At 37.5% G+C, this 27995-nt stretch overlaps 4 protein-coding genes across 8 annotated transcripts; 1 reads left to right on the top strand and 3 right to left on the bottom strand.

The window, feature by feature from the left end:
- Positions 1-1309: 1309 nt before the first annotated feature.
- Positions 1310-3423, bottom strand: LOC143448939 (uncharacterized). 2 transcript variants are annotated; one of them, XM_076948906.1, is made up of 3 exons: positions 3271-3423; positions 2828-2962; positions 1310-2659 (listed from the first exon to the last, which is right to left on the bottom strand). In XM_076948906.1, exons 1-3 carry the CDS (start codon positions 3284-3286, stop codon positions 1515-1517), a joined length of 1296 nt encoding a protein of 431 aa, XP_076805021.1. In that variant the 5' UTR covers positions 3287-3423; the 3' UTR covers positions 1310-1514. The 2 variants fall into 2 exon arrangements, with proteins under 2 accessions (XP_076805021.1, XP_076805022.1); XM_076948907.1 differs by having other exon boundaries at positions 3162-3302.
- Positions 3424-4040: 617 nt separating this feature from the next.
- LOC143448938 (uncharacterized) lies at positions 4041-9469 on the top strand. Of its 3 annotated transcripts, none has more exons than XM_076948904.1 (4): positions 4041-4120; positions 7129-7190; positions 7393-7583; positions 7961-9469. In XM_076948904.1, exons 1-4 carry the CDS (start codon positions 4062-4064, stop codon positions 9287-9289), a joined length of 1641 nt encoding a protein of 546 aa, XP_076805019.1. In that variant the 5' UTR covers positions 4041-4061; the 3' UTR covers positions 9290-9469. The 3 variants fall into 3 exon arrangements, with proteins under 3 accessions (XP_076805019.1, XP_076805020.1, XP_076805018.1); XM_076948905.1 differs by lacking the exon at positions 4041-4120 and adding an exon at positions 4462-5909; XM_076948903.1 differs by lacking the exon at positions 4041-4120 and adding an exon at positions 5922-6122.
- Positions 9470-9577: 108 nt separating this feature from the next.
- LOC143448937 (unconventional myosin-VIIa-like) lies at positions 9578-14847 on the bottom strand. The gene is made up of 12 exons (XM_076948902.1): positions 14530-14847; positions 14292-14422; positions 13866-14105; positions 13564-13725; positions 13218-13346; positions 12819-12992; positions 12619-12725; positions 12259-12376; positions 11614-11790; positions 11151-11254; positions 10574-10780; positions 9578-10289 (listed from the first exon to the last, which is right to left on the bottom strand). The coding sequence occupies exons 1-12, from the start codon at positions 14816-14818 to the stop codon at positions 10142-10144; spliced, it is 1986 nt and encodes a 661-aa protein (XP_076805017.1). The 5' UTR covers positions 14819-14847; the 3' UTR covers positions 9578-10141.
- A 4809-nt stretch (positions 14848-19656) lies between these two features.
- On the bottom strand, positions 19657-27924 carry LOC143448829 (cullin-3-like). Of its 2 annotated transcripts, none has more exons than XM_076948728.1 (16): positions 27062-27924; positions 25705-25902; positions 25479-25592; positions 25143-25303; positions 24929-25043; positions 24558-24690; positions 24344-24439; positions 24064-24206; positions 23425-23601; positions 23064-23234; positions 22827-22934; positions 22621-22745; positions 21488-21731; positions 21116-21302; positions 20773-20915; positions 19657-20656 (listed from the first exon to the last, which is right to left on the bottom strand). In XM_076948728.1, exons 1-16 carry the CDS (start codon positions 27128-27130, stop codon positions 20525-20527), a joined length of 2316 nt encoding a protein of 771 aa, XP_076804843.1. In that variant the 5' UTR covers positions 27131-27924; the 3' UTR covers positions 19657-20524. The 2 variants fall into 2 exon arrangements, with proteins under 2 accessions (XP_076804843.1, XP_076804845.1); XM_076948730.1 differs by lacking the exon at positions 27062-27924 and adding an exon at positions 26506-26921.
- Between the last annotated feature and the right edge of the window lie 71 nt (positions 27925-27995).

The raw sequence follows: 27995 nt of genomic DNA on the forward strand, positions 1-27995 counted from the left end.
TTGCAGCAGCAACAACAACAGATTACTTAGCGCACTAAAACAAGACCGAACATTGAAGATGTAAACGCTGATCACTAGGCCGGTGTGCAGCCAATACGTAGCATTGGCAGACAAAAGTTCTTGTTAAGTTTTGTTAAGTTGTAGACCAGTGGTCCCCTAAGTATGGTCCGTAGAGCAATTTGAGGAGGACCTCAAATTTTTTTTTCAGCATTGCATTACATTTCAGCAGTTTGCAAATAAGGAAAAAAATACAGTTTTAATGATGTTAAACGTCAATTTTATAGGGAACCGCAAATCATTAAAAAATGGCAAGAGAACTATTGCAAAGTTTTTTAAAACGGTTGGAAACTACTTTTCCAGACAAACCAACATGATCTTAATTCAATTTTTATGCAGAATACGTGTGTTTGCAGAACTGCCGAAGTATCGCTTAAGTCTATTTTGTAGCCTACGTTCTCTAAAAGGGATCGCGTAAATAGCCTATATACTTACAGCAAGATCTATAACTAGATTTGATTCTAGCTTCTAAATCGCCAAAAGATACACACACATTGCTTCGTTGAAAATACTAAATATTTAAGCTTACCTAAGTTAGGCTCTCGAGTTTGAGCATAATTTTTAAAGTAAAAGATTCCAACGTTGTCCCTAACTTCTAAAAATATAAATTTTCTTTAGAGTTTAGAGTTTAGACCATAGCTTACTGAGAAATGGCCTGAAAGTTGGAGAATAACAAAAATGAAGCTAACCGTGACGTTTTTCACAAATACTCTAATTTTATGCATTTAAAACCGGCGCAGTAAAAATAGAGGGTGGTAGTTAGTTACAAACGGGAGAAGTTTCGTAAATTTAGCTTGACCTAATACTATGGATAGGGTTCCTTATATTTCCGGAAAGGGGCTTTTATGGTCTACATTTTATCATAAACCTTTTTCTTTGAATTACTACAACCACTGCAAAAAATTACTGCAAGAAATTACTTAGGTCCTTCAATTCTATCCACATTTAAAGCTACTGCAAATTGAGAGCAAGGTATAAGTTACCAGGTTGTCTTAACGTATTCATAAACAATGTTGTTTGCGAGGCGTAATGTGTTTATGCAATTAACGATTATACGCCAGTTCCGTTTTCATATCCTTGCGCCAAAGCTGACGCGTCTCTATACAAAATGAAGCCAAGCGAGTGCGTCGGAGGCAGCGTTTTAGCGGTAACCAGCAAACGACATATGAAACGTGACTTAAAACAACTGTTGATTGATGTTGATTGCTTATAGTTTTCGAAAGCACACAGACCATTACTTCATTCCAATGTGGCAGATATTAGCTATTATTCTTTATTATGTATGCTTTGTATATAACTTATACATGGAATAAAGCAACACACAATTTCAGCATTGATATGACTTGTAATATAAAAAACGTGACGGGTTTGCTGCTATTAGAACAAAATGCTCATACTCAGTACTCATTATTCATACAGCTCATTACTCATACAGTATTTAAAGAGGGATGCAGAAACTATCTTTTATTTCCATTAAATGTCGCAATTTGATTTCCAAGAGCTCTAGCCAATAGCCTGGCATGCTGTAAGTCATCACATTCGACAGCGTAACACTCGACAGCACTGACGTTGCTTTTAACAAGATGATAGACCCAGGTTAGCCAACTTTCGGGCATTCCGCATATCTCAGCGCCACAAAAAATAACCCTTTTGTAAAGAAATTTCATGCATTTCCGCTTCCTACGCAAGTTTTCGTAAGATTTCAGGCAGAGAGAGTTCTTGTGCTGCAGCAACTGGGGATACTTGGATGGACCGCAAAACTTCATACATGATAACAAAGATTTTTTGGGCGATCGCTTCTCTTCTTTTGGAAACAAGGCTTGTTTCTCTTGTTTCTTTGGATTATCCTTGTATGACTTTTGTCTTGGCTGGCTTACAACACTCACTTCGTCAGTTGTTTGGTGTTTTTCCTCTCCTACAACTCCACAGTCTTCAAGAACGAAGGAGTCTTCTAAAATACGCAGCAAAGTGAAAGACTGGTTCTGAGAGGAAAGCAAGTCTTGCAATGGTCGTGACAGGTCAAGTTGGCGGAGTTCTGCAGCTGTCATCTTACGACCTCCAACAAAAAGGATCAAAGCGTTTCGTGGAAGGTCCGAGGGAGTAAATAACTCCGGAAACTGGTGGCTAGATTTCGAGGAAGACGCTAAATCACTTTGAACATCATGTAAACAATCTGTAGTTTGTGCCGGAACTTGAGTCTTTCCTACTTCTGTGACTTCTTTGATTGTTTCGTAAACAGGACTTTTGCTGGAAGAGAATATGCATGCGTTTTCTTCTTCTTCTTCAATGACGTAACCGGAGTTATCTTCTTGTAGTAGATTATTATGATTTGGGGCCGCTTCTATGCACGCGTCACTGACATCAAGTGATGTTTGGTTAGTCAATAACACACTGAAGGCCGACGTTCTCAGGCGGTTGACACTGGCGGCGAAATTCTTGCGTTTGGATGGAATCTTCCTTAAAAACTCTTTTTGAATAGCACTTGCCACAGAATTTAGCACTTGGGTGTCTCTGTAGTATAGGTCGTCTTCGGAGTCAGTGTCGTCGCTACTTGAAAGCTCTCCTACCCGCAGTGCCATTATCTTTTTTGGCGTAAGGTCATCTTCATTAAAATACATCGTAAAAACGTCATTAAACCATCAAACTATTTGCAATAATCTTCTGCCAAATCCAGAAAATTTGTATACCAAATTTGCAAAATTACTATACATACTGTAAAAGGAGGACAGTATTATAGGCCTATAATATACATCACTGGGTATCAAATCACCTGTTTTAGTGGCATTATCTTGAAATTGGTGGGTAATTAGGTTCGTATAGCATTTGCTGAAAATAGTGTCCTTACTCTTCTTTGGTTTCCCTGTATCTGACGTCAGCTCCTCATAGCGGGCTGCCATTTGACAAACTTAAATAAACAAATTCTTAATAAGTTTACCTTGAAAGGTCTATGGTATCTCATGCATACCATATATAGCTACTATTTTATTATATCGCTTAGTATAATGTTTATGCTTTACCTACAGTATTTCACTGGACTAAACAAACTACAGTTATGTTGTATATACAATACATGCATTAGGCTTTTATTATTGCAACTCATATACCTCTCAGTAATTATTATAGATACTTTACACTGGAACAAAAGTTTGTAAATACATCAATTATTAAAGAAATCGTTTCCAACGTAACATTAGCAAAACTATTTGCATTTACCGCTCTTGTCCCCCATTTCGGCGATGGTGGAGCCAATACCGTCGATGTGTAAGTATCATAGATGTACGGGGTCTTAAATAAAGCCGTTCTTCACACTTCCACGCTAATTATCGCAAGATGTTGCCAATTGCAATATCGAACAGAACAACGTTTCTTGGTTGTAAAGTCTACGTTTTCATTCATAAACTGTTAAACTTCAAAAGACGCAAGAGGATTTTGTGCAAAAAGTTATAATTGTTTGTTTTCTGTTGTGTATTTGTTTTATATATTCTGACGATATCTTGCTGCATAGGCTAGTTGAAATAAAGTAATATCGACCTATACGGTTTTAATGTTTTTGCAAAGATTTAACCATAAAAATAGCTCAATAAAACTAGCAATTCCATATCATCATATGCGAGCAAAACTTACAGAAAGTTAATTAATTAACTAAATTTCGTAAAGAACGCGGTTCTTACCGGGGCCACTTGACATCTGCAGGTTCCTTATAAAGAGCAATTTTCTTTGTGTGCCACAATCGTACCACAAAATCTTTATACGCGCTGGTTTTATGGAGCTGCTTAAAGTGGCTGTCAACCTGTTAAATGAAGATAGTTGAATAAGATCGCTAAGCGAAGAACAACTTCTTGAAACCAGCACTTGAAATACCCTATCACTAAAGGTAGAAACCGAAGCCAGCACAAAAACGATTTTAACGTGTTGTGAAGCTTAGATTTTGTCGTTCACTTGGTCGTTCACTTGGTTGGTGATTGCATTAGGCCTACAAATTTGACCGCACATCAGTAACATAGATGGATCTAAATGGGATATCCATAATGAGTTATGCAAATCGGAGTACAAAAATGAAAAGGTAAGCTTTAGGCCCTGTCTAGGTTTTTCTATTTTGATATAGGATTGTCATAGAATATAGATTGAGAGAAGGTCTTTAGGCTTTAGTATGACTATAGGTTGTTTGGCCGCTATTGGCCGTGTAATAAAATTCATACTCGGCGCCGTTAGCGGCGATAAAGCGTCATCGCGTGTCAATAAAGCTGGAAAAACAATTTCGGACTTAGACCTGTTCATCCAATATGACCCAATCCTGTTATGGCTGTAAATCAAGGTAAACGGTATAAAAACGTTTGTCATATGTTTGTGTTCCTCTCAGCGTTGTCATTTTCATTCAAGCCGGCCTTTGTCATTCTTTACGAGGCACCAGCTTGAGTTTAGTTAGTCGCGATCTTCACGCTAAATAACGCGATCTTCACGCTAATAATGCCGGTGTTCTTCGAATATCGCTTGCTTAAGTGTGCTATAAAACGGGAGAATGCAAATACAACTTTATTGCGCTCTGTTGATTCGATACTTGAAAAATTACCTTGTTTTGTAGAGGCTAGAAAACTTGTTACGAACTTTAGTTTGAACGGTTGTACAAGACACGCAAAACCTGCCATTCGTTATGTACAAAAACAGAAAGGTTTAACAAAGACAGGGAGCTTCCTTTTCTTTCTTTGCTGGTCTGGCAGCGATCGGGTATTAGTAGAATTCATTTATAGTGAAAAAGTTGCAACGTTTCCGTAACACTTAATACAAAATTGATAGAAAATGCCCTTTTTTGCCTTTCGAAAATTTACGGTTGAATGCGTATAAACCGTAGGAAGTCGAAGGAAGCGACTTGACTGGGTAAAATAATTAATATTGCATTAGGAAAATGTACAGACCCTTCGTGTAAAACATGTGATGGACTGATGGTTAAGATGTTTTAGAGGGCCTCTTAAAGTCTGAGTGAAGAAGCTGCTATAACTCATAGCTAAGGAAGAGATTTTAGTCAAAGTGAAATTGTATCAGAATCAATTACAGGACAGGCATTGGGTGTAAACAGGAAATCGGGTTAAGAATTAAGAGATTAGTATCGATCGGAAAATCAAATATTACCCAGCCCTTATCGAATATATCTTTTCTGGAAATCGTAGATATTTTTGTATAGTTTCCCTTCGATTAACCGACCGTTGCTAATTTGATGTAGCCGAAGTGTACTGCGATATGCGTAATGCGATTTTGGCCTGTGAGTTGGCTTACGCAAGTGAAGGTTATAAGCGATGTATAAAAAATTTATGACGAAGATTTCTCTCCGTTGCGGCATCTGTTAATTTGCGCTCGCCTTGGATTTAATTGTTGATTATGATCGTCGCTTCCTTCGTCAGATCGAACAGCACACTCACGCTCTGTTACGTCACAATACGATACAAGCGCGGTTGTTATTGTTTCGCGACACACGTATTGAAAATATTTTCTGTGACGCTTAGGCCTACATACTTAGAATAATGTCCTGTTTACAGTCAGACAGTGGTTTTCATTGCTGGGCGTTATGAAAACAGAGAAGTATAGTAGCACACCTTTACCGACAATAGAGGTTTAGGAAGACCGAGTTATGGCTATGGTGTCATTTGTCAAAGGAAGTATACGGTCATAGCTTAGCCGTAGGGTTGAAAGCTTAAATTGATGCTACCTGGGTGTTTTCAATCTGCAATTTAATACTTAAACAGATGTTGTCTGAAGCGCAGCTAGGCTCCGTTGGTCATTAGTTTGTTTTACTCCAGTATTTGTGGATACATTTAACTAAAAACAATGACGGCATCGAAGACAAAATATTACTTTCGGTAAGTTGAATTTTTGTCGCCAGTATACCCAGTTTTAAGGCGGTTTTAATGCGGACTGTTGCTAGTATAAGGTTAGCAAAGATGTTCAATTGTACGTTATGTTGAGTCAGTAAGAATAAAACGTATGGAATTTATACAATACAACATTTCGTTTTCCCAGTGGAAAAATATAAGATACAATGAATCCTGTGATCAGAGACCGACAAGTCAAAAGTAAGGGTTAACAGAGTAATAATTTTGTTTTTGAAGTCAATAGATTTCACCTTACCTGTTTTACGAGATCGCGCGGGTAGCTTGGTTTAAATCTTGTCAAGTACACTTGACTTGCCTAACACCAAACAGTTTTACGTGTTGTTGTATTTGACGCACCAGTCAGTCACATATATTAAAAATCCAAGGGTATTGCATATAACCATTGGACAAATAATCGATTTTCCTCATCATTTATGGTTAATGTTTAATGGCAATTTATCAATAGATATATGATTACACCTTACTAACATTCTTTACTCTTACTTCTTGATCCCATCGCTTGGGAAGAAATGGTGAAGGTGTATCAAGTGTTGTATTGTTTCCAAATTGCTTTAATGCTCCATTTAATGTATTCTTACAAAGGAGTCGCCAATACAAATAAGATCTAACAATGCTTTAAGCCTTTCGGCATTTAATTCCTCTGTCGGGCTTTCTTATACATCTCTAAGAAGAAATCAGCGGGAATTGTCAATGAATTTTGGCATAACGCATTGCTAGCGTGCTGTTTTTAAAACGGTTGTGCGAGACGAAAGAATGGATCGTTAAACGCTTTAGTGTTAATCTTTCGTAAGAAGATTTCCTTATTCTTTAAAAGGCTTTGAAAGTTTCTTTTCGTTTGCAGTTTATATGGTAACGGCACTACAGTGGTTTTGACTCCTTCATTCAAGGATATATGTACACGAAACATGTTTGCTCATTATGTTGGCTCAGAAAGCCATGTAAACGCGATGTAAGGAATTAATGTTTCGCGTTTACCGCGATAAGTAACGACTCAGCAAAACGTCAATGCTTTTACAAGCAGGTTAATCTCATAACAAGTGTATATATAAACCTGACGCACAGAAAATGTCGTATACTGGTTCGTACGTAAGTCATATAGGATTAACCCAATCAATCACGTGTTCGCGTCTGGTAACACATTATGTCGATAGTAACACATTATTAGTGTGTTTTTTTGCTCTTTCAGGAAAAAGTCGAAAAATTCGGATACAAGTGAAAGACCTTTAAGGGCCAGCAGCTCAACGGACAGTAAGCAGCTTTAAATGTACAAACTCGATCGCTAAAATGTCAGCTTCTCGTAGAACTTTGTGCAGACATTTGGGCTTTTCTAATTAAAATACACTGCAAATTAGGAATAGGCTACATGAAGTCTTCTTTTCCGAGTTTTTTTTACCAGTTAATAACATAAATTAAGTCAAACATTTTCATAACAACAATTGATTTTTTAAAGGTGAGGATTTTTCTTCCAGTGCAGAAAATGCCCGTAGAGTCACTCTTCATGTCATCACGGATCCCGGCCAATCGGAGAAGATTAATTCGTCCTTTCAAGATTTGATTCGGCGCCTGAATTTGACCTTTGACGTCATTTGCGTCTCGGAAAGGTTTAAGCCGATCAATCACAAAGACTCGAAAAATAATTCGGTAAGTTTAAGTTATCAGGGCGAATCGCATAATACTAGCGGTAAAATGTACGAATTTTGGTTGTAAATATATTTCTTTATTTGTGCAAACTTTGATAAATCGTTCTTGATAAAAAGAAGATTACAAAAGTAGGCGTTTCTATGACTACGCGTACATGGCAATTGTGACGTTCTGTCTCTGCTTTTATCGTTAAGCGTAAAATTGCACCGTCGCACGAGATACAAGCGGCCTACGTAAATTTCCGTTTAAATTTTACGCGGCGTAGACCGGCTGTAAAAGCTTCTTTGCCGTGGGCCATGTTACATTGTCATATCTCATTTAATGTGTGTTTTCGATATTATGTCACTTAAGTGCTTGTTTTGCAAATTTCAACTCAGAGCTCACCTGACGTACCCGCAATTGCTGTTGTTCTTTTCTTCAACGACGGATTTAATATCGAAAAGCAGAACGACACTGTTGAAAGCGACACATCCCAAACCGCCGGTGAAAAAGAGGAGCCCATTGACACCACCTCGCGGATAAACAATATGAACGAAGTTAGGAATATTTTCAGACAAAAGCCGTGGCGCTTTCATCACAAAGTTGCAGTGAGCGGAAAGCTGATATCCTGCGATAGCAACGAGCAAGACTATTACGAATACAACTACCACGATGCATTTATGACGCCACAAACGCTGAATACCGGTCGTAGAACGCCTTTTGGTGACACCAAACCTCTTGAGAATTTGTCCTGCTCAAAGGCAGCCTTCCCATTGTGGGGCGTACGGAAAGTACATTACGGCAAACAAATACTACGATTTACCATCTTCGTAAGCCAGGAAAATTGGGACGATCAAATCAATTTATACAAACTTATATTACGGGCTGACGAGACGCAGGTTAGAGATGACTTTTGTTATTTCCTCACTTATTCCAACACAAGAAGTGTAATTCAGATTGGCTTGAAAAAACTGCCGCCTGGGCTGAAGCCTGAACCGCTGACATCAACAATTTTACAGTTCAAGATTAAAAATGTAGGACAGTTGGTGCCGCTCTTGCCTTATGCTTGCGACCCAATCAGCGAGCTTCGTTGGCGAACTCGTGACCACGACTCCAACCTTATTTTGTTGCAAATTTATAGGACGCAAGGTGTCTCTGCCGGGTCAAGTTTTATGGAAAGAGTTTTCACAGATCAAGAAAGCTCAGACAGTCCCGGGAAAACGCCAAAAACGATCGCGTCCGCTGTTGACGTCATTCCAAGATCCAAGAAGAACGGCCGGTCGACTCCGAGCAGTTCAGTATCCTCTACTAAATCAAGTAGTCATGATGGTGAGAAAGTTGGTTCAGGAGCAAGAAGTTTTGGAAAAGAGACAAGCGTTTTAGGAGACAGTTTTCTGTGCCCCTCCTTGCCCGAAAAGATGCCCCTACTGAAAACGGTGACGTGTATCCCGACGAAGTACTTCCTGAATACATCCAGTTGTTCCTCCGTGTCTTCGATTGACTCTTCCGAGCATGTCTCAAGCTTAACGTCATCTTCTAGGTCACCGGAACGTCACTCAAGCGTGTCTTCAATACCGAGTTCCACACCGAGGATTATTAATGAACGGCATCCAAAGGTTATAAGATCGGGAAGACTCTCTGTCACAAATAATCCAAGAAATTTACCGGATAACTTTGAGTCATTCCATTCGACCTCTTCGCCAAAGGAAGGCGAATATTATGTGTAAACGCTTTGCTCCAGTTAAAGTTTTCATTTTACGGTAATAACTGTGATTATTAAAGACTTTATTTTTGTTATTGTAAGTATTTTAGGTCAAAGATTTTATTTTTGTACACTGCTGAACCTAATTGCCTATAACGTAACGGCTAATAAAAGAATCTTTTCTTAACCTATACCAAAGCAAAAATGTTTGTAAACTGGACTTACCATATTTCTATCCTAAAATCTTGTTTGATCACAAAACTGCTTTAAAGCAAAGTAAAGTATAACACGTTTCCGATAAAAATTGGTCGGATTAGGCAGAAACATAATTTATTGGCGGCAGGTTTCGAGTAAATTCTCCCAACACAGAGGTGTTGATTGCCGACACACGCAACAACACGACCTCGCAAAGAAAAATGTAATCGGAACGGAAATACAAACAAAGAAATGAAACGAAAGACGGCATGTACAGTGGAAACAATGCAACGTAATAGAAATGAAGTTAATAAATGAAAAGCTAAGATTCAGGTTAAAGTCAGGCTACGCGGATGGATGCCAGACCACATACCAGCTGTGACGAAAGGCAGAAACAACCAAAGCACGCATCGAAAGCGGAAATACAAGCTTACAGCTTTTTCTGCGGCTACTGTGTTAGCTTACTACAGCTGCAGTTAAATCTATCTTACGCTGTGTCAAGCGTTTTGCGGTTAGATGCGTTATACTGTGCAGCAGAAGGTAATTTTTGAAACAGAAAATGCAATTGCAAGCGATGGAAAACAAAAGCTGATAATGCATGCGAAAATGGTGCTAACGTTCAAAATCGATTGAGCACCTTATTCAAACATCTTTTCTTGTCCGTGCGCCATACTGGGAATTATTACGCCACCGATTCCTTCTCAGCACACAAAATTGTTTCGTCTATGAACCTTTGAATAATGTGCACAATTTCTTTCGCTTTTGTTGATTCCACCAAATAAGTCTCTTTACTGCTCATAAACAACTTCAACTGAGCGCCCCCAAGGTCACTGTAAAGACGTTTAAAATATTAATTTGATGTAAGTAAACGAGCAACGTAATATTCAAAAAACGCTACACTTAAATGTTTAACGAAACATTTCTCGGAAAAAAGTGGGAATTTGTTGGCTCAAAAAAGAATGAAACAAATTTTAAATTGCGTTAATGCTTTTTGACTCAAATTACCAAACTGTTTTATATTTACGGCCTTAAAAAGAGGAGTCCGACGTAAACCTTTGTTCCACAGTTCTATAACCACAAGGCGCAATCGTTTCATAATTTTCTGTCAAGATACCTCTTATCCAGCCATTCTACACTCTTCAAATTCCTCACTTCCAATTCAAGGAGGGGTGGCTCCGGGGATTTAGTATCATGCTCGTGTTCACGCGTGCTCACAGCAACATTGCAACGTATGACAAGCTTTTCGTGATTCAATGTCATTATGACGTCAGTAAAGGAGCTTCTGTCTAAATTTTCGTCAACCCGTTGGAATCTCGACAAACTACAGAATAAATAAGAAATGATGGCGAAGAGATAAAGAAATGATGTAATCATAACGGAAGATAAGCTTGGGGACGATGAAAAGATTAGTCTCATTATAGCCAAGACTGAGCATAAATGGATGTCGTTTTTCTCTCAACCATTGTAGTGTCATAATCACTACCCGTCCCCCCTCTTCAACAGTAAATCATTTGTCACTATGTATTGAGAAAACCACTTGCGGTTGTGAAACCAGTTTATAATAAATGATTGAGCCAAACGATTAGTCAGATTTTGTAACGCAAGAAGGCTACGGTTACCAAACTAGGTTACTGTAATGTGCTTTTCTGTGACAAATGAATGAAGTAACGAAGTGAAAATTGACGACTTACGCGAAAGATTTGGTAAAGCTGTCAATGAACGCCTTCGAAGCGTAACGGATGACTTGTTGCATGATGTCAAGCGTATCGATCTTTTCTGAAGGTTGGTATTTTGCCTTCAAAAGTTGAAGTGTTAAGGGGATTTTTAGTCATATTTTCATTTTAAAGATCTTATTGCTCAGTGATCTTTATCAAGAAATATTTTAACGAAACACCAAATTATTGCGTCAGCATACTGACTTAGTTAACATCAGTTACCAATTTCATCAGTTATAAATTTCACACCGTTTGAAACCTACTTTGTAATCTGAATAGACGTCATTTAAAAAAGTTGTCGCTCAGCCTTTTACCCTCCTGACTTAATATTTAACCCTGGGGGTTGCTCAAAGAAGCTACGTCACGGTGTTTATGCATCATAAGAGACATACTTTACAGTCTTAGTAACGCGTCAAGCTATGGAGAATTAATGCCTTACATGCAGGGCTTTGAGGGTGGAGTGAACCATTTGGCACCATTTCTTCTTATTGTTATCCTTGCACAGGCGAGAGGGCAGATTTTGATCGCATATAGCAGTCACCCGTTTCATGTCTATCTTCTGAAGACCGTTTCTTACGCAATATTGATGAGCCATCAGAAGTGCCAGGTCTTGCGCCTATATCATGTAAATAAAGTATCGATATTTTGCTGTTTAAACTGAAGAGAAATTACAGTTTTAATGAAAGTTTAATTTCCACGAAAAGCAGTGTCAATTTTAAGATTAAATACTCAGAAGTCCAAAAGATTTGATAAGCTTCGATATAAAACGACGTGGATTTGATTTGCCACAATCGGTTAAACATAGTTGTATTACAGGTCTAAGACTCCTATAACCGTTAAAAGAAACGTTTAATAAAGTCTAACATGCTAACACAAAGTATTAGGCAATCAAGTGGTAAAAAATCAAATTGTGCAGCATGCAATGTAACCCTTTTCGATGGAGGTAGCAGCGGAACTGGAGATTGATATAAAAGTTCAATACGATAACAAATAGCTGTGGTGACCTCGTGTATTTTTTCAGAAGCCACAGAAGTGTTACAGCTGGGAAATTCGATTTAAATCGAATAAAGCGAATGCCACCTACCTTCAGACATTGATATTCTCCTGACTGTACGCCCCCGCAGATTTGCGAATACGTCAGGAGTGCTCTCATTTGGTTGTCTTGTATACCAGTTGCGTCAGAAATGGAGAAAATTTCCCTCCTTATTTAAGAAAAGCAGTTAATATTAAATAGCAGATTACCAGTATATTTTATGTGTTTGATTTATTAAAACGCTTCCTAAGACGCCTGTCACGTCGGGTAACACTAATTTACGACCACCCATAGCAAGATTAGCTGCTGCTGCTCTTCTACATTTTTAAGAATTTATTTCACAACGGAATGAGATACCATCGTCTGCTTCATGAAATGTCGACCACAAACAAAATGTTAGTGTATGCAAACCTGTAATATATTCTCCATATTTCCTGTACATCATTCAGTTTGCTGAATTTCTCTGCCTGCGATATGGCGTCCAGTATATGAAAATTACCGTTGCCCAGGGTGACCAGCTAAAATAACACAATATTGTTGTTGTTCAAAAAATTTTTCTTTGAGTTAGACTGAATGGTGGGATCGGACTAAATTCCAACTCGGTTGGTTACCTTGTTATTTAGGGCAAGGTAAAGGGAAAAACCAAAGGAATCACCCAGTCTATTTTTAGACGCCAGTTTTCGACACATTTCTTCGGCAGTAGTGCTTGAATCGGTCCAAATTGTTCGAACGGAATGATCCATGCAAATTACCGGAAGACGTATTTCCTGACGAGACTTGGCGGCCTAAAATGGATAAGTAAATACTTTTATTAAGCCTGATACCAAGAAATTACTATCATAAATGCAGTAACTATCACAATTGTGTCACAATGCTTAATATAGCCATTTCGCGTAACGCCACGCATGATACATTCACACGTCAGCTCGTGTTAGTGTACAACATTACGTCAACATCATCTAGTAATTATCTTCCGCGAGTTCAAAAACTTGCACCATGCTTGCACTGACCTGCAGTTCAAGGGAGCAAGGTGCGTTTTTTCTTTCACCGTTTTCAAGGACGCGCGTCAGTTTGCCTTTGCAGTAGGAGCTGTATGGCGTGTGCTGATCGTCCAAGAATCGGCTAATTAGGTCCAATATCTGTCGACGCAACGCACGTTTAGGCTTGGTTGTTTTGAAACTCGAACAGAACGGGAACGGCGATATTGTCACGCCGTGCATCACACCGAATAACAGTCACTCATAAAAAAGTAACTAGAATGGGATTTCTCATTGATCGACAGCTATAAACGGGGTATTTATTGAGAATGAATGGTCTATTGTATACTGGTTATATACTATCGCATAATTTCCGAACCTTGTTAGAAGGCGAGAAGCATCCCATTATCAAGGCTAACAAGATCCAGCCCAGTGCGTTGCTACGAAGCGACGGATTACAGGTCAGTTGCTTTACCAGTTGGCAATAGATTTCATCCCGTAAGTGTACGTTTTCTATTCCGATGTTCACGAGAAATTGGATCTGGAAATAAAGTAATACTCATCGTAGCTTTGCAAACCCGTTCGGCATCGTTTTCGTCAGGAAGGAATTGCGACATTGTGTGTAACCACTCGTATGAGTAAGCTTGTCAAATACCATTAGATAATCGCTTCTCTATTTACCTTTTCAAGTACGGTCATTTTTGAAAGGTTTTCGCCCGAGATCGCCGATTCTCCATTGTTATTTAAAACATCTTTGTTTTCTGCCGGCTCTGACTCGATGTACATTGACGTGGGTCTTTTTCTCGGGCTTTTATTTCCGGCAGAAATCTCGCTGCTTTGCTTTCGCCACAACTTCTTCTTTGTGGAGAAATACTTCCTTCGTTCGAGGATGGTTGATTCAAACAATCTTGTCCCCTGACCCTAACGAGCAGGAACAATGAAAAAATGTCAGCCATGTAGACCTTTACGCTGTGACAGCAAATCGGGTGTTGCAAAATGGGGCAGTTCCGGGCCGCGTCGATCTTTTGTGATAAAGCTCGTGAACACAGATAAGAGTTTTAAACTATAAACGTTTCAGAGAAATATTTAAATACTTGGCTTACTTACCTTTTCTAAAGCTTCGCTTTCGTCGCCCATAAAAGAGAGTATTAGATCCCAGCTTGAACGAACCAAAGCCATGTCACTACTGTTGGAAACACTTCCACTAAACGAGTACCGTCTTGCTCTATCAGCTGTACCTATATGATAGTACGAAAAGTCATGATGTTATACATCATATAGATGCAAGTTACATTCACAAAGGTCTGCGTGACTAAAACCAACGTCTATTTTGCCATGAGCTTACCGTTGACCTTTTGCATGTCCGGTGATCCACTTTCTTTTTTGTAATTCGATTTTAAACGCTTTAAAACGGAAAGATTTGTGCTCCTAAGTACCGGAAGATTTGTACGTTTTTCAAAATGACCTTTCACCCCAGGAGCAAAATGATTACAAACTATTTCTTCTATAACCGGGGATAAAGTCTTTTCCGTATTAACAGGAAGTTCTTGTCCGTTGGGAACTTTTAAAGTGGAATTAGGCGCGCCGTTTGTGTGGTGGCCATTAACCACGCCATTAGTTTCGACAGGAGACATGTTTATCAAACAAAACAAACACTACAAATCTGTATTAAATGAAGAAACAGAGTAAGCCTTAGTGGTAAATACAGCATAAATACGTTCAAACTAAACTGACATTCTCTGGTAAAAAAGCAATACGACACTAATCTCAACAAAAGGCGATACATCCTTACATGATATACAATTTTGAAGCAAATGACAATGCTACAACAACTTGCACATTTTACAAGCTCAGCAAGTTTCCACCTAAACCTCCTAAAAACGACTGTTTTCTGTAGTAGACATCACTTCTCACGTGGTTACTATTTGCCAACTTGTTTACTATACGACACCAGCTCTCTTAGCACTTACTGCAATAGTTAAGTCTTTTAGCCTGTTGCACTATCAACCGCACGGCATTGTGGATAAGCTTGACAAAATACAGAGAAAAATCTACTGCGCTTAACTAACCCTCCCTATTGAAGCTTACACAGATATTATCACTTTATACCGTACACTGCTTTTAAATACCAAACAAGATTTATATTTCTGACGTCACCCCTTGATCCAACGTACCTAATCATCATCATCGAAATGTTTTGCAGTCCTATGGGCAACGTCACTAGTACAATGGTAGGTCGACAATTTACATTTTAGATTTTACAATACTCAAATGTCTTATTATGTTGCCTTTGTTATTTAGCCAATAGCCATTTGTGCGATGTGTTTTGCAGTCATAGGCTAGCATTTTATATGTTGTCAATAGAACTAAGTCACAGTTTAAGCTGCCGAATACAATTCCCTTGAATAAAGTTGGAAAAGCAATCTGCTGAGAAATATCCTACCAGACTTGATTAAAGTACTGTAGCAGTTCCAAGTTGTCCTTTCTACGTAACCACACCAAATGAAGTCTGAACTAGTTTGCCAGTGTTCTACCTAGTGTTAAGCATCAGGGTAAATCACTTCAGAAAAACAAAACCTACAAAACAAACCATTATACTCACGAGTAACCCACATTCATTTCGTCTGAATTTGTTTGTTTTAACTGAAACGTGCGTTTGCACACATCCGCAAACCTGTGATTACCCAAACAAAGCCTGCGCAAGGGGCAGAGACAAGTTGATTTAACAAACGCAGTTATGACGTAGCACCCAGCACGTTAGTTTGCATGACGGCAGATGGATATTCGAAATCGCATTACATAAATCACGTGCATAAATACGTTAAAGTTTTTCAGTAAGTATAATTTTTCGTGATGTGCCAATAAACGCACCAAAAAATATTAACAGACAGTCACAGGCTTTAATCGTCTATGCAAACATGTTAACACTTCTGCTCAATGAATTATGTCATCAATGGCGTTACTACAAATAAGAAGACGACATCAACAAGGCAAAAATGCCTAAACGTTTATAGTGTAATTTTGTTCATAGAGCAACATGTACATATGCAACAGTTCCTTAATAAGCTGCGGCTTTAAATTTTCAACTGGCATATTTTCACTTGCTCTACCTCCGCCCAAAATTAGCCTGACACGTCTCACTTCGCCTTGTTTTGTCATCGGTTGAACATCTCTAAACGTGCCATATAAAATAGGTAGATTATACACCGCACCCGTCATTCAATTGACAAACCAACACATCACGAAGTGTAGAACGCGGTGACTGCAAAAAGAAAATCACACAAGCTTTCCATTGTAGGAACGAATACGAACTAACCATGGTCAAATTGAGGCTAACCCGTCGTGACGTCGGCTTGAATTTTTGGGGAAAAAGACCAAGATAAGCTCGAGTGGGATGCCATTGAGCGGACCAAAGGACAGCAAAAAACTGGCATAGCGCACTAGTAGAGTAGGTACAGCACGACATCTGCTTCGACTGCAAACTGTTTTGGTAACACAAGACCGCCCAACGTTGCTGCCTGTTTAAATATTCATTTTCCAATATGTCCGTGAAAGCGAATACGTCCGGTTTATCGGCACTTATTACTAGCGAAGGCCTTTTCTCTTTTTTGCTAATTTTTAAAGGCCTTCAAAACGGTTTCGAAGCATCTACTTAAACAACATTAAAAAAATAAAACAATCCGTTTTTTGTACGAACAATACCTATTCGTTTTCTTTTTGGAGAAATTCTAGATTCACCATCTATTTTGCAAATACGTATTATAGGAAACACAACGCCAGTAAACCATAACAAAGCACAAAGTAAGAGTGCTTATTAGAATTTAATGACGTCATTACGCTTAGCATACACGTGCAAAACGACTAGCTTGAATCAAACGGCAATTCAGTGAACAGGCGATAACAACAAGGCAATTTTGACACAGACACAGTTCTGACAATGCAAGTAACTTACCATGCACACTGGAGTCACACTTGACGTTGTGATGTTGTGTCTATTATGATACGAGTGGAGTATCTTTCTCGGTCAAAAAAACTTTCACCATAAATTGAAACTTTGTTGTGGTCTACTATTACTTGCTGTTTGTAATAAACCGTTCTTTGTAAAGGATCAGCTTTCAGGTTTTAATTTGGCATATATTCTGGCGTTTGCCTTGGGGTTAAAAATTTTAAAAATGACTACTTAGCCTTGGAGAAATTCCTTTTTCGTAAATATTTATACTTTCGAAACATATTTTGACTTAAACAAAGCCGACGGCAAGAAGTGCCGTGCATTAAACGGCTTACTTATACCGCAATAGAATTTATTTCACAAAACGATATTAATAATCGTGTGCCACAGTCTGTAGGTCTATAGGTCATCGCACACGCCACACCATGCTTTTTATGATCTTTAGAGTAATTCTTAATTTGAAGAAATTGAATTGGTGGTTTTGATAACAAAAGCTCAAGAGAGTTATTGTTTATCGGGTTAGCCCAATTAGGAATACCCGTTTTGTGGTCGTTAGCAAGGCACTCGCGATCTTTGCGAATATCAAATTATGAGCGCCACCACATACCGCCTTGGAATCAATTGTAATTCGCCCTGCATTCTTCATAAAGGAAAACAAGCTTGATGTTCTTAAAACAAAGCTTGATCGAACAAGAGAGACCACGTTCACATACTTGTAAAAAAACAACAAGAGAGACAGCAGCGCAAAATTTAAAGTTTGTGAATAATTCCGATATTTTGAGGTCAATTTAGGGGAATAGTTTTAAGTAAAAATTTACAAATTGTCAGAATTGCCTATAGTTAGAATTCTTAGCAAGTGGCCTATAGGGACCCAGGGCAAACGGTTTAGATCCCTGATCATTATTTATATCACGCACACAAATTCTAATGATATGTCTATTGTTTATCGAAACGATAGTCAAAAATTACGATACTGTGCAGGTAAAACAAACTCCAACAGATTACCTTATCATCGCGATTAGGCCCACTTCTACATTCTACAATTAGCACAGATTTCTAGCTGGACAAAACAATAATGAGGCTGTAGAAACATGCCAAATAGGCCCCTCTTTCTGGCACGCTTATGCAACTATAACTGTAATGGTGTCAATTTGTATGATATACATTTGCCTGAATGAATTGCTTTATATTTGCATACAGACGATGCAGTATACATGAAATGTATTTTCTATTTCGAACCTTTTCTCTTTCTATATATAATTGTTGTGGGCATAAATAGCTGAACCAGCGACCTTAACAATGAAACCGTATTCCTGCAATTACCTGGAACCGCTTTTTGTGCCATTGAAATTGGTAGGCTGTAAGACAAAAGCAATCACAACATTTTTTTTCAATATCAAAGATTCCCGTTTCTAATTCAGCCCAGAGTATAGCTTCACAAATCACGACTATACAGCATAGGTCTTTATTATGCACTCACACGATTTGAAATCATTATTACTGCAGCAGAAGTTACTAAAAAGCTTTCTTCCCTTGTCTCGTCAAGACTAACTGTACGCAAGCAGTAACATAAGGTAGAATGGGCTGGAAATACCTGAGACGCATGGTGACGTCACGTGGACATAAGCTTCTCAAAGCGAGGCTGCATATTATAGAAATATAGAACATTCTCCGCTGAAACCGCATTATGTACCTCAATGGCAGAAACCAAAAAATGGCGATTCGTCAGCTGATTTGTTACGCAAAGGTTAATGATACATGAAAAATCTGATGAGAAGGTTTTGGAGAAACGTACATTGAGCATCGACTACACTAATTCGATACATGATTGATTTTATCGTCATGCCAACTTTTCACAGTGGCTACAGAGAACGGTTTATGAAGCTCCGACTGGCATATTTATTAAGATCAAGCCACTTCGAGACTGACTCACGCTTTAAAGGTTATTTTAAATAACTTGGTTTTCCGATAGACAATACCGGTGAAAAAGAATAGGTTTAGGAAAAGTCACGTAGTGAAGATTTGATTTACAGTACTTAAATGATATCAAAAACGCCGCCGCGTAATTTGTCAACAACGACATACTAATTTGATAACGTAGTTCCTGTATTGTATATTGCCAATAACTCGTGTTTGTACTATGCCAAGTTAAGTTTCGTTGCTGTAATTACTGCAAAAATCTTCATAAACTAATACAAAATAATAAAAGATTGTTTTTTTGGGAGGGTGGGTGAACAATATAAATTCAATCAACTTGTAAAACTTTCTAGAGTACATGGCAACCGACCCAATGATCATTTGTCCTACACCGGCAACTTGAAGTAAATTCGGTGTTGTTTAGTTTACTGAACGGTATTTTATGTAAAATTTCTTACAGTGCAAAAAAGAACCATGATGCCGAAAGAAAAGACATGTATTTACATGCAGGCAATTTCATAGATGGGCCATCCAGTGAACAACCTACAAGAGTGTAGATTGTGACATCGCTCTTCTGAACACTTCATACTGCCAACTAGCGACAAGTCAGACCTTATAAGTTTATTAGTTTCTGCCATCACCAATGTTCGCTCAGACGATAAAATGCAAAGCTTTCAGAGTAACCAATATCCTTACAAAATATATCATGCAGGGCCGAGATAGAAAAATTATAATAACGTTGAATAAAGGGTTTAATTTGTCAGAAAAACGGCCACGACTAAAGAAAAGTGTTACAATTGCGCAGTATAACAGAGGTTAAAACTGCACATGGAAGAAAAAGGAATAACCATGGCTTTATGTAACAATCGTTGTTTTACAATACACTTTTGATTATGGCAAAGCGGGTCTACCCAACGGCTGTTTTTTCAAAATCAGAAATGGCAAAACGTTAACCGATGTGCAAGATGCAACTGGTGATGGTTTAATTTTCCAAACAAGAATAACTGTGTTCGCGTTTGCCACGTGCTGATATTGTACAGTGTTCTTGTTCAACTAAAGTTTATTTCATCAACAAAATCATATCCAATCGGAGAAAAAATACTATGTGTTCTATTGCATCAAGTTGTACTGCTTCCATGTCAGAAATCGATGAAAAAATACATACTGTTGCTAAGACTTCAAAAAGCTTTCAGAGAAGAATGGGATAAAACACAGAGTGAGTGTACCACGCAAAAAAGACCTTCAAAGCCTTGTTGAAATCTATCTAAGTCCACTTGCGCGTATGTTAGCCCTCCCAGTGAACTCCATGATCAAATATTTATAATTTCGCTAACCTTTGTATGCAATACACTCTCGTTAACGTAACATAGCTCAGAAAAAAGAAAAAAAAATGAAAATGGAAAAACCGCCAGGACATTTCTTTAAGATCCACTTTGAGCATACCCAAAGAATTACATATGTCGTACGGTCGCGCTCATGCAACGTACATATACACTTTCCGGTCGTTGTTGGAACGGGAAAGGTAGTCGCGTTCAATTAAACTCTCAATGCGCCGTTTTATGATTACAGGGTTGGGTAAGAATCTATGCTTCAGCTGTGATGTCACCTTGAAACGAATAAAAAAACATTAAGTTAGTAGAACTTGCATAAAGAGAACTATATTGCACATTTAATATCGTTAAATAGCTAATTAAGAAATGTGATAGTGTGTGATGGAAATACTTCAGCAATGAGGAGGTTGTGCTGCATCTCCTTCCTCGACTTCATGATGCGAACGATGGCCGCTTCGATCTCGTGCCTCCTGTCCTCTTGGACTTTTGATCTTGTTTCTTTTCTTTCTGGTTCGCTCTCCTGTTTTTGCGCCACTGCGAGGGAAAAACACAAGAATGTTAAAGTACACCACAAGGCAAGCAGGATAATCCCAAAAAAGAAATGTACAAATGTAAGGCACCCAAACACATATATAACAGAACTCCGTTCAATATGAAGGTAGCAAATGCGTTTAATTTACCAAATAATACACATTGTACGTATTCACATTGAAGTGATTTTACACTTAACATACCTGATTGTATCTTAACTCTGTGCAGCTTTGAAGTGAAGTTGTCATTGACCGTGAATGTATCTCCTTTTTCAATTTCCTTGCCTTTTGGTTCCTTACTAAGCACACGTTGGTTTTGTTTTCCACAAGCAAGGGACTGCAATGCACGGGCCAGCTCTTTGGCAGGAATTTCGGTCTCTTGTTGCATATCCTGTGCAAAGATGTGATGATAAAAACACCAAAGAACAAAAATTGGAAATAAAATCAGCCATGTGCATGAACACAATCAAAAAATTATGTATTGATAATATTTTATATTAAGCAAATAATTATAGACGATGGGTTCCGAATAAAATTGATAAGATGTATTTAATTATCACGTTTTACATAAAATACCTCAAAGAGCCACTTCTCACGATTGTTAAACAGCATCAGTATGCACATCTGGAAGGTTGACACCTGCAGAATGTGCTTCCTGGTCGACTGCTTCTCAGTGCTGTCTCCTCCGTTATTTAAGCTTGTCGATGAAGAGGAATTTGATTGGGTTTTCTGCTGAGGGTAAAACGAAGCATTGAGATCAGCGTAGCCTCGATGATGTTGGAGGGTTAGTTGACGACCTTCATGCTTGCCAAGGTAAAATCTGAAACAGCACAAGAAAAATTTGATTGTACTGTTGAGAACTGGCAGAAAAATTAATTCTATTGACATACAAAGGATGTTTTTAAAATGTCTGGATCAGTGATTCTCAACCGCGGCTCTCAGCTGTACATTTTGCGGCTCTCACTAACTTAGTGAAAAATTAATTAGTTGTACCAGAATTGCAACAAAGGAAGTAAAAGAAATCAAGAATTAGTGAATTGTCTCAGCAAGTATCTCGTGCACCAAGTACTAATGTTACCAGTTTACTACCGTACTGCTGTGTACAATCATTTTGTGGCTTGTGACGTCATTTTTCATGCGGCTCCTTGCAAACCTTAGGTTTGAAATTTGGCTCTGGCACTAAAAAGGTTGAGAATCACTGGTCTGGATCATTATAAAACAACTCTTTAAATAAAAAATAAAATGTAGTGAGTGAAACACCACTTTTGTTTAAATCCGTTATTTTTCCTAAAGTTTTATACGACGTTTTAAGTACAGCTCTTATACAGAGCGGTTATTTGTTACGTGTAATTTTAAATTTCATTCGATTTATAAATTGAAGAAAGATGATTAGATTATTATCTATTAACCGAAGCTAATCATGGAAGTAAATATGTTTTTGACCGTAATTGTCTACAAGGTATGTGAAATCAAAACAACTTAAATATACCAACAATCCCACAAACACTAGCTGGTTGTTGAAGATTTTGTTTGGTGAAATGACTTAAACAGAGAGTCTGACGTGGCAGTATCAAAGTTCTGCTTACAGTGCCACACCCACACAGTTTAAGAGGAAATATAGGTAGACTTTTAACATTACGGTACATACTGATGTAATAGTATTTTATTTTGAATCTCCGCCATAGTTATTACATCTTATTTTAACTCACCGTCTGAACACATCAAAGGCATGCCTGGGTGCGTGAGGTATGCTGCACGTTGGAGACGAGGCCTGTGTTGGCCAGCACATTGTGGTTAAAACTTGCACGGTCAAGTCTACACCTTGTAGAGATGTCTGTGAACATAAAACCAAGCATTACAATTTTTCGAGTCACAATTTGACAGAAGTTATTTTTGAGTACCAACTGATACTTACAGCTGTATTCTGCACGTGCTTCTTAAATTCTTCATTGGTTGTTGCAGAAACTTGCATGTCTTTGAACATGACGACTAACTTCTTTGTGAATTCACAACCACATTCCGTCTAAAAATATTGGTGTTACTTCAATGTGTAATGGCTACAACACGTAAGAAAGATGTACAGTAACGAATCATGACTGTATGAATAAACAAATGCTGATTGCATAAAGGCATGTAAAGACAAATCAAAGACCTGAAGCTTGGTTATCATGGTGTTTTCAGAGTCATCCGAAATGCTCTTGTTTGTCAGAAGTCTGCGCGCCAGATGTTGTTTATAATAGCGCTGAAACACGTCCTTTTCTTGCAGAAAACGAAATAGTGCCATCGTCTTGTCCAAAACCACTTCTACCTGCTGTTCCGACAACTGTGAAACAGATGCAGCATAGATTATGAAATCAGAGGTATACTTTAAATAAACAGCAGCTGCAACAACTGCATCAGAAGGTAAAAGATTGGTGAAGACCAGAGTTACGTTGAAAAAAGTAGATTGAAATTACAATTGGTTAACTGACACATGAATGCAAATCAGTTTGCAAGATCAAGATTACACTAACCATTTTGATTCCTTTTTTCAGTTTATCGTCGATAAAAAGTGAGAGGTATTCTGGAGACTTTGGATTCAAATTAACAAACCACTCGAAATCCGAGCAAATCATTTTCTTAAAAAGCGAATCACTCTTAAACGAATATTTGTAAAATCCTTCCATTCGATCCTTAAGATCCAGCAAGTTCTAAAGAGTGACAGATAAATGGCGCTATTTAAGCAACTTTCCTTAATTGTTGCTAGGTTATTATCTCATGTTGATGTGGCACTACTGCTTCATTCAGTTGCATTGCCTTTGTTTTACAATATCATAAATCAACATAGATAAGTTCATATATATATACACAGTAAAGCCGACATGTTTGGTGACCTCTCTCAAAAAAATACTGGCTTAACACTAATACGGTGTTGCTGTTGGAATATTGGAAACATTACCTGGGCGTTAACCAATGATACCTGGCAACATATAATCGAAAGCTACAACAACTGCAAACCTTAATTAGTTTTAAGCTGTTGAACAAGAATTGCAACCTACATCATATGCACTGCAAGGACCTACATCATATGCTGTCCTACCATTAATACTCTGGCTGTATTATACTGTCAAGAATGCTAAAGCATGTAACTAATGAAACACAAAGAAAATTACCTGAACATATTCGATGACGGATTTTTGGCCACCTTCTTCCACCAAACTTTTCCCAACTTCTCGTAAATAACGACTTGCACAGTCTCTAAGAGTTTCAAGTCCTTGCGGCACACGAGCAAAAAGCTTGTACATGCACAGGAGATCTGTGAGAATTAGTACCAATGTTAAGATTGATTACGGTTGTTGTCGTGGCACACGTTTAATTTAAAATAAATGAATTGATAAGCCAAGGAAAGATTTTTAACACTAACAACGATTATAAAGGTGGCTACTCTCATACCATCTTTTTTGTCATGTTTCAGCATGTGCACAGCACCAGAATTTTCCATTTCAACAATTGTTTTCATATGTTGCTGGATCAATTCACGCTCAAGAACTGAGAAACAAAAATTTTAAGCAAACAAAATCTACATAAAATACTCGACAAAACTCATTATAAAAAAGAAACCACCAATACATAAAGCAATCAGCGACAGTCAGTAAATAATCAAAACCTGCAATCATTTCCGGCTCAGTAGAAGGATCAAGGTAATGTCGAGCTCTTTCAGCTTCCTCATCAATGCGCGCTTCCACTTTTTTGATGTAAACTGATGCACTGTTTTCAGCGAGGAACTTGTGGCTTTCCAACTATTAAATAACAAGTTGGATTAAACATGTGTAGCATTAGATAAAGTTGTAATTAAAATTTAAAATGGATTACAATTGAAAATGCTTGCGAGGTTGCAAGAATTGCCTCGCCAAAATGACGTCAGTTTTGAATGTTGGTGTTTTAGGATAAGTTTATATTGGAAGACTTAGTTTAAGAGTATAATATATATGAACTAGCCTGCAAAATATAGCGGATGACTTTACCATTGTCACTTACCATGTAAAACTCCGCTGACTGTTGAAGACATGCCTTTTCAAATTCTTCCTCATACACGTCCCTGTTATCCAAACTGACAGTCATAAGCATCATGCATGCATTTCTCACAGCTCCCCTGAAAAAAATAAACAAAAATTGAGCACCAAGCTAAACCACGTACAGGAAAAGCACTATTATTAAAGCATGAACAAATCAGCGAAGTTTGATGTGTTACCTGTCAACAACTTCTCCTCTACGCTCCCTTGCCACAAGATCAAGCAGCATTGCTTTCAGATGTTCACGAATTTCGGCTTGCCTTATCACTTGATCTCGAAATATTTTTAAACCCAAGTTGTACACACTGTCGACATTGTTTTGGGAAACATATACTCGATCCTGAGGAAATATATCATTACACAGGTCACAAATCTATAATAGAAATCAGTTATGGGAAGACTATTTTCAACAAACTATGTTGCGCCTTTGTTTCCAAAGCATTAAAGTGGAAGTTTTGAACTGAGAAGTAAATATTATGAACAAGAAAATAAATAATTTAGTCAAATTGGCTTACCATATACATGAGAATATCTCTTATCATGACCATGCAGGTTTGATGGTCGTCCCATGCCGCATTTAGGGTTTGTAAGAAATTGTTATTTAGTGACTTCAAAACATCAATACGAACCTATAATGGATCTAGTTATAATCGCTTTAATATAAAGATCTTTCTTGACATTTGCATATATTACTTAAATATATGGGAGGTTTATGGTGAAAAGCATACAAGGCATGTAAACCTTTTGAGTCAGGTGTTCAGTAACAACTTCTCGTAGACCATTGTATAGTTTTTCTCCATATTTATGCAAAACCATTGTATAGGCATTTCTGTAAAGTTCTTCAAAACTGAGGCCACCATTATTCTTTTTCTGAATTTCCTGGATGGCTTTCTTGAGAAGGTCCCAGATGTTAGAGACATACTTCTCATCCATAGTCATCTGTAAAATAACAAAATAAGAAAAACAAACTTCACGAATAAGCTAAGATAAAGAAAGTGCCAGTAAGCACATCGACTAAACAAAATTGATTGCCAATTCCTAAGAACCTTAATCACATGGCAAAGGAGTGTTTGTTTTAAATAATTTTAAAAAATATTTGAGTTAATTATTGGAATTATTTATATGCATGAAGTATGCAAGACACTTGAACATAAGTGCTTAACAAAAAAGTCAACTAATCTGCCGATTAATCGGTGCAATCCTGAAGTTAATGTCATCGGACACCCATAGCATGTACAATAGAAAAAATCAAATAAATTTGCTAATTATGAACTAAAGTTATATGCAGTGTTTAAAAGTAATATCTCCATATACCATTGTTTTATGTAGTGTAAAATAACAAATCTAGTAAATACATATGCATTAAATAAGCTAAGCTGAACTAGTACAAAACCGAGAAATACTTAAAGACCTTCCTTATAACCAGACTATACATATAAACACCCAGAAAAGGATTGAACAGATATACTACTATAAAACAAATTCTAAAATAGCATAATAAATTTAAGATTTAAATCTTGTAAGATCAACACAGTTTCAAACCTGGTTATAATGCAACAAATGAAAATCCATTTCTGCACTATGCCTATAAGGCCTGTGCTAAAAATCTACCACACATCTTGTTCACATGGTCAACTAAGCTGCCTGTCTGTAACTAACTTTCACATTTCTCCATAAATTCTAATACCTTACAACATGAACTAAGTACACTAAGAACATATAACAAAACAAACTTCAACTGAGAAATTCAATGTTTAGAAATGAATTACTTATGTGACTATGATGTCACAAAAACAATTGAATTATAAGGCCTTTGTTTTGAAATACAAGCAGAACAGCTGATTTTTGTTACATGATGATTTAAACATAAAATTTTGAGCACAAATACAATGTTGAAAGCAAATAAAGCAGACCAGCAACTGCTAATTAATATTATTTTCACGCACAATACACAATGTATGCTTCCCCTATCCAAGGATTATTCATACATTTAGTAACTATTGTAAGTAAATATGATAAGTGTAAACAATGTGGTTATCAACAGATACTGCGTATAAGTACATTGCATGTGTGTACTATGTGTAATATAAATACTAACCGGAAATGCACGAATCCTCATTTTAGAGTCTTTCTTTGTTGGTTGTGAGAGCCTTGACATTTTCTTCATCAAAAAATGACGCAACAGAGCTAAAACCAAGTTATTAACTATTACATAGACTAAACATGCTGTAAAAACTGTGTTTAGTGGATGCCCTTGAACATCTTGGCTCTGTAAAAATGGTTGCCACTCGAAAAAGTTGGGATGTCCAACTCTGGCAAACTAAGCTTAATCTGACAACAGACACAATCAGCAGTTTTTTAGGTCTAAAATTTCGCAAAAATTCTGTTCTTTTTCCCTCCAATGATCTAGTCACAATTGCCAGGGTCATTTATTGCAAATACTTTTCATAATCCAATCTCTCCATGCTGTACGCATAGCATAGTTTGGCACAGATCACACCTTAAACAATAGCATTATCCAGACATCAGTTACATGGGAAACCTCATTGTGATTAGAAGACTAATATAATCATTAAAAAAAAACAAGGGCTGCCCAATGTCCAGTGGGCATTCATTCAGCTTAATGTTGGATGCCCAATTCAAAATTTGGTTTGGATGACACCAAGACACCCAATTAAATCTGAAGCTGGTATTTAAGTATTGGCATAAATTAAGGCCTTACAAAATTGCAAAAAAAGTTGTTAACAGGAAGGTAATATTTAAAACAGCTATAATAAGCTTTAAGCAGAAAGTACAAGTTCTGGCTGTGATAATTTTTACAAAATATACATAATGTTACATAACATAACTCATAGTAAAGGTACGTTATTGCAAATTTTAAAGCAATAACTTCATACAAAGCCATGAGGCTTATTTCTATTACATACACCAAAGATAGGTGAGTAACTGTGAAACGCTAAAAAGTGTTCAGTCTGGAGTTTGTAGCAACGGAAATAATGGGTCTTAGCCATCAAAATATTAACTACAGTCCA

The sequence above is a fragment of the Clavelina lepadiformis genome, chromosome 3, assembly GCF_947623445.1.
Source record: "Clavelina lepadiformis chromosome 3, kaClaLepa1.1, whole genome shotgun sequence".
NCBI lineage: Eukaryota > Metazoa > Chordata > Ascidiacea > Aplousobranchia > Clavelinidae > Clavelina > Clavelina lepadiformis.

Coding starts and splice junctions, on each gene's coding strand:
- LOC143448939 (XM_076948906.1), bottom strand. Junction 2,660..2,827: donor AGATAATGCCACTAAAACAG/GTGATTTGATAC, acceptor ATTTTAATGAAG/ATGACCTTACGCCAAAAAAG.
- LOC143448938 (XM_076948903.1), top strand. CDS start 6,034: ATGGAATTTATACAATACAACATTTCGTTTTCCCAGTGGAAAAATATA. Junction 6,123..7,128: donor CAGAGACCGACAAGTCAAAA/GTAAGGGTTAAC, acceptor TTGCTCTTTCAG/GAAAAAGTCGAAAAATTCGG. Junction 7,191..7,392: donor GGCCAGCAGCTCAACGGACA/GTAAGCAGCTTT, acceptor GATTTTTTAAAG/GTGAGGATTTTTCTTCCAGT.
- LOC143448937 (XM_076948902.1), bottom strand. CDS start 14,818: ATGTCTCCTGTCGAAACTAATGGCGTGGTTAATGGCCACCACACAAAC. Junction 11,791..12,258: donor GAGAATATCAATGTCTGAAG/GTAGGTGGCATT, acceptor TACATGATATAG/GCGCAAGACCTGGCACTTCT. Junction 10,781..11,150: donor AGCTTTACCAAATCTTTCGC/GTAAGTCGTCAA, acceptor TTTATTCTGTAG/TTTGTCGAGATTCCAACGGG.
- LOC143448829 (XM_076948728.1), bottom strand. CDS start 27,130: ATGAAGAAAATGTCAAGGCTCTCACAACCAACAAAGAAAGACTCTAAA. Junction 25,903..27,061: donor TGAGGATTCGTGCATTTCCG/GTTAGTATTTAT, acceptor GTTATTTTACAG/ATGACTATGGATGAGAAGTA. Junction 24,440..24,557: donor TGAGCCGGAAATGATTGCAG/GTTTTGATTATT, acceptor TTTGTTTCTCAG/TTCTTGAGCGTGAATTGATC.